Source organism: Dasypus novemcinctus, chromosome 3 (genome assembly GCF_030445035.2).
Source record: "Dasypus novemcinctus isolate mDasNov1 chromosome 3, mDasNov1.1.hap2, whole genome shotgun sequence".
In the NCBI taxonomy this organism is placed as follows: domain Eukaryota; kingdom Metazoa; phylum Chordata; class Mammalia; order Cingulata; family Dasypodidae; genus Dasypus; species Dasypus novemcinctus.
In genome coordinates this window covers 120,810,179-120,816,178 of record NC_080675.1, presented here as the reverse complement: position 1 = coordinate 120,816,178, position 6,000 = coordinate 120,810,179, and the positions used below count along the sequence as shown (strand labels likewise).

General features: G+C 39.5%; 1 protein-coding gene across 9 annotated transcripts in view; it reads left to right on the top strand.

The window, feature by feature from the left end:
- Positions 1 to 481: 481 nt before the first annotated feature.
- Positions 482 to 6,000, top strand: part of CEP152 (centrosomal protein 152) — a 114,006-nt gene continuing 108,487 nt past the window's right edge. For 3 of the 9 annotated variants that reach the window (XM_071214191.1, XM_071214188.1, XM_071214187.1), the window contains exons 1-2: positions 482 to 668; positions 5,522 to 5,615. In XM_071214191.1, coding sequence (XP_071070292.1) covers positions 5,529 to 5,615 — 87 coding nt within the window. In that variant the 5' untranslated portion in view covers positions 482 to 668; positions 5,522 to 5,528. Of the gene's footprint in view, positions 1,209 to 5,521; positions 5,616 to 6,000 lie in introns of all 9 variants that reach the window. The other 6 variants (XM_058294166.1, XM_071214189.1, XM_058294159.1 and 3 more) reach the window with 3 other exon arrangements.

Sequence of the window (6,000 nt, the reverse complement as noted above, 5' to 3'; positions counted from 1 at the left end):
AAATAAGGAGGGACTTAAGTAAGGGGAGAAAACAAAACAATATGTAAGGCTGTTTAGGGCAAATGCAAAACCTCCTCCAACCTAAGAGTTCGGTAGGGAAGCTGAGGAATTCTGTGAGCTGCTGCCGAGAACTGGAGTTGAGGAGTGGAAAGCGAGAAGGCACCAGTCACCGCTCCAGTCTCCTTCTGCACGGGGTGTGGGGGAAGGGGGTAAGGGCACCTCAACGGCCTGATCTAGCCGAAGGTAAGGCGAGTGGCGCTTGGTGGTCTCTAAGCAACCCATAAACCCGCCCTCTCTGGAGAAGTCCTCTTGTAATTGGGTTACAAATTCACCAATGGGCGCACAGGAGGAGCTTCCCGCCACCCCTGGCGCCCGCTTTCGAACAGCCCTGCACTAGCAACTGCAAGCAGACTTCTCAACCAAGCTTGAGGAAGGCGGATACTTCCGCTTCCTCGTCCTGCCCCTGAGCCGTCATGGCCCCGCCCACAGGGAGAACTTCTAGCCAGTGATTGGGAGAGGTGACTGCTCCTCAAGGGCCTCAGCGCTCCGCGGGGTCGGTTGTTACCAGGAAGGAGCAAGAGGATTTGAGCCGGGGTAAAGGGGTTTGCTAGAAGTTGGTCTTTGGCCTGGGTACGATTTCCCTGCCGTGACAGCGTCTGTGGCCTCTGGTGAGTTTCGTTTTCCTGCCGGCCTGGGGCTGGGCTTAGAGAGGTGCGGGGTCCTCGGGATTCTGGCCGAGGCTTCAGGGAGAACTGACCCGCCCCCTCCCCAAACCCCGCCAAGGTGGACTGGCCGCGGGATGCGGGGCTCGGCTTCTGGCTTTGAAATGTCATCCAGACCTCTTCCTTCCTCCAAGATCCTAGGGGGACGTCTCGGGAGCCCTCCTCACTACCTCCAGGCCGCCGGGTCGCCCCGAGACCCGGGGGACCCCGCCGTGGTCATCCTGGAGCCGTGCCTGGCTCACAGTAGGTGCTGTGTACACGTGTGTTGAACGTGTGCAGTTACTCAGGCGCCCAAAGCCAGCTGCCCCAGGCATCCCGGGCTCCTTGCAGCTTCAGCCTCGCGGTACCTACTGTCTTGCCGCGGTTGACGCCAAACCGAGTTCCTTCTTAAGGCCGTTCATTTATGCCCTCGTCCAACCCGTGGATGCCTAGTGTGTGAATGTTTACACACTCCGCCCTATGGGCAGCCGGAATCGATTTGCACAAGTCAGTATCATTAGCGTTGATCACATCATTTGCTTGTATGTCTTATTTATATTTCCTTTCCCTCTACCATGCCCTGCCTAAACTTTGTAGCCTTGAACAGTGACTGACACTTGGTGCTTGGTAAATAATTGTCGAATGAATGAACTGGCCTCCTAAGCCTGGTATTGCATGTCTACAACAGGCTAGTGTCCTCTGGGTATTTTCATTCTAGAGGGAAGCAAGCATAAAGCAAGTAAGGAGCATTTCCCAACTCCCAGGGCACTTCTTACAACTCCCTTATGGCACTTAACCTTTTCTGTCTTAAAGTCACTAGCTAGAGGCTGATTTTAGCTGAATTACTCTACAATGTGTGACAGTTTATACTGCTGACTGGATAGGTGAATGCACTCAACTAAGTAAGATAGGTTAAAGTTACCAGATTGCACAGCTGGTAGGTTGAAAGAATGCCTCATTCTTTGGATACTCACAACCAAAACTTCTTTAAGATCTATTTTTAATCTAAAATTTCTTTTTTTTCTGTGATACCTCTCTCAGCTTTTCTTTCTTCTTAGGCAAAGACAATATGTTACTGCACAAAGCACAGAATTTATTACAATGTATTATTGTAACTTTTAGGTTATATCATTTTCTCCCTAAAAGTCTATGAGTTCCCCATGGCTGGAACCCTGTCTCAAATGTTTCTAGGTTATCACCTGGTACACTGTAGGTGTTCAGTAATATTTTATTGAAATAATGAATCACTGTAGGGGATGCACATATTCTTTCAACTTAAAGTACTTCTATGTGTCTACTATGTACAGCGAAGGGGGATATATTTTAATTCTGCTTTCAGGGTGCTTATAGGCTATTAGATGAGGCAAAAACAATGCTACTCTTGCTCTTTCATGTTCTGTCTTCCAACATGAAACTTCCAAAAAAAACTTTTAACTAAGGACAATAAAATGAGTATTGGGTCAGCATTGTTTGATCTGAGTGTAAAAAATGAGACATGAAACTTTTTATAGTTTTATTAATGGGTTCAGAAAAGTTATCTATCTAGGAAGAAAGCCTTACTAGCCTACTATTTAGGAAAAAAACAAAAAACAACAAACCAAAAAAACCCAAAAAACAAAAAAAAAACAAAAACAAAAGCAGGTTACACTTACTCTGCTTTTTGATTTTTTAATGGTCATTCCTCTGTGTCAATAAATACAGATTTGTTTCATTATTTCAACTAGTGGCATAGAATCCCCAAATTTACAGAAAATTAGGATTACTGGGCAACGGTTCACTTTCAGTATATTAATATTGAAGTTTTCAAGAAGAAGGCTTTAGCAGTTTGTGCTTTCGCCAGCAATGACTGAGGTTTTATTTCCTACAATGTGTTACCCATTTTTTTGTTTTGCTTTCAATTTGGTGGTTGGAAATCATGTTTCATTGTTTAACTGAGCATTTTGCATACTTCATGAGCTTTCTTAAGCATGTTTCAAGTTAATTGAGCGTTTACTTTTTTTTCGTGGATTGCCGTGTCAGTTGCCATTATTAAATTGGATTGTTTGACTTTTTCTCATGTCTTTGTAAGAATTGTTTGTATTTAGAACTTTGTCATGAGATTTACAAGTGTTTTCCCCATTTATTATTATTATTATTTTATCTTTTGACTTTTGATGTATTTTGCCATTCAGAATATTTAACTTGCTAATGACATCTTTTCCCATATATAACTTTTATTTTTTGTGGTTAGGGTTCAGTGAAGTTTTTCCTTTATGGCATCTGGATTTTACATCTTGCCAGATTTATTTATTTATTTTTAAAGTAATCTTTGCTATTGTTTTTAATATTGTAGTAGTCTCTAGTAGTGGTAATTAGTGGTGATTAACAAGTTAAAGAAAAGCAGTAGCTTTTATTTTAAATTTTAGTTAAAATAGTAACTACCCTTTTAGTTAATTTTTTAAAACCACAATAAGTTTATCAGATTTCCTTTTAAGCTTAAAATAGTTTCTGGTAGTTTATACTTTTCAGGAAGAAAACTTACTTGTACCTTTTCTTCCCCAATGGGGGAGATTTTGGTCTTTTTAGATATTTTAGATTTCTTCTTTCATGACACAGTGTTGGATTTAAAATATCAATTATAAAAAAAAATACACATTAGTCTTTTACTTTCTCTTCACTTAAATACAGAAGTACCTTATAGAATTCATTCTTCTCTGAGAAAACATAGCTCTTTATATAAAAGAGCTATACTTAGCACAGGCCCTTGTAAACCTTAATGTTCTTTTTCAACATTCATTATTAATTGATTGTGGGTTATCAAAGGATTGAAAAAAGAATATCTCCCTTTTACCTAATAGAGGAGAAATTAACTTTATAATTAAATGCAAAAAGAGGTTGAAAAGACTGTAAGAAGTCAGAGACAATAAGATGATTTCTGACTAGAGGATTCAGGGATATCTTTAAGTTCCAGTTTAATCTCATACTTTTAAGGAGATAGGACTTAAATGGGCTGGAATTGGCATTATCTATGGATTCTGTAGACTTGATGTCCACTTGAACTAGTGAAAAAACCTTAAAGGCATGAGATTGTGCCCCCTGCCCCCACCCCAGCATTGTGCATGTGTATATATGGCATGTTTCAGGGATATCATGGGCTTTTTTCTATATTCAGAGTATCATGCTGGGTATGCAAAGAGTTCTTGTAGCTGCTGGGTGAAGATGAGGGTTTAAGTTCCCCAAGCTTATATATTTTGCTTCTCAGTAGATGGTAGTGCACATGTCCTTTATCCTTGGCACAAGAAAAGAAAGAAGGAGGTCTGATCTTGGAAGGAGAGGCTGGAAGGGTTTAAGTTGGCATGAGGAGTTTGAGTTCAGATGACCTGGAGAAGGAATGGGACCAGATAGGAAGGGACCGCAAGGGAGGCTGCAAATTGGAACTTGGCCAAGAAGCAGAATTCAGTCTTCGAAAAACAACAACAAAAACTTTACCTATGGAGATCTTCAGTGTTGAAATTCATGTTTTTGGGTAGTCTATAAATACCATATTCATTTTTCTAAAGTTTGTATTTTCTTTTCGCAGTTTTACATCAACAAAATCTGACCACATCTTAAAATTAATAACATGTCGTCGTTTAATTGGCAGCATTTTTCCTTAGTGTGATACAAACAGAACTGCATCATAAAGTAAAGGGCACCTTTGATGAAAGGGAATATCTTATGCTATAGAACTATTGACTTGAGATCGTAGTTCTCAACTGTTAGCATGAGGGAGCTTCGTTCTCTGTGGTAAAATGCTTTTTGGATTGCTGAATCTGAGCTTCTTATTTCACTTCCAGTTCAATGACATTTTAAAGCCTACAAGGTATAGTGGATGAATTGCGGCTCAGGCTCACATCAAAGTGCATTTCATTGGCATGAAGGACAGTGGACTGAATGCAGGGCAATATTAGGTCAAGTAATTGGTGATGCCTGCCTATTTTTATGTCAGGATTGTTCAGAGCTTTGAAATTCTGGGGAGTGTGTTTGTAGTGTCGGGATCCCGAAGTAGGACTCAAATCAGCAGCCTTCTACCATAACTGATTGAAAACCCGCCTCTTGCTGTTGCTTCTGCCCCAGCATTACTGTTCCCCAGGGAATTTTTGCTGTTGCTTTTGGAACTGGATCTTCACACTGGTATAAGTTCACAGCTGTCAGTTCTGTTTTTCCTGAGTATTTTGCCAGAAGCTGATTTTATTGCACTTAAGAGCAGGTCATTTAACACTTACATTTTTGTTGTGTGCTTTATAGGGTTGTTTGCTTTTATGGAGTTTACCTCCATAAATTATTTCTGGATAGCAATCTTTAATCTAGGATTTAGGGACTCCTGTTTCGTAGAGTGTGAAATTAGATTTTGTGATATTCGAAGGCCGAAGCAAAATGTAGAAGATGCTACCTGTGCAATATTTAATATATCAAATTTGATGTTTTGTTCAAGCTTATTCTAAGTTGTTTACATTTTGGCGCATTTCTAGTTTGTTATTGTTATCTTATTTTTTCACCTATGGACAACAATTTTTCTATTTTAAGTTATACTTTTCCGATCACTAGAAAGGTCTTTTCATAGGTTTATTAGCCATTTGCAGTTTTCTTTTCTGTGAATTGCTATCGTAACAACCATTTTCTGTGAATCACAATTAGTTCATGAGTTCTCTTTATATTTGGAATAGTAACTGTTTGTCATATCCAAATTACACATATTTTCTGCCAGCCAGTTATTGTCTTTTGACTTTGTGTATGTCAAGTTTGGTCTGTAGAGAATCTTATGGGATGTTTAGAAACCAAACATCTCTTCTTTCGTGCAGGAGGACCATGTCATTAGACTTTGGCAGTGTGGCTCTGCAGACACAAAATGAAGACGAAGAATATGACAAAGAAGACTATGAAAGGGAGAAAGAGGTAAGTTGGCCACAAAAAAGACTTTAAATCCTATCTTTAAATTTTGATTTCCTGATAGAAAATATATGTTGTATCATTTTGAACGATTTATACTTTCATTAAAAAAACAAACTCAAACCAGATCAATATTTTAGACTTTTAAAAGATAGATGAATGGAATCTTCCTTTTTTGAGACAAGAGTAAAATGTAATTATTCATGCTACCAGATAAATGGTTAAATTCTTTGTCTTTTCATTTAGGAGGTAAGTAATAGTTGACTTGGGCCCAAAGGCCTAATTTCTAGGTGCTTTGAAGGTGGTTGTGAACAAGTTGGAAAAGGTCCTTCCTTTTGGGAGCTTATATCCTAGTAGCTTATATCCTAGTAAGCAAATGAATAAAATACTT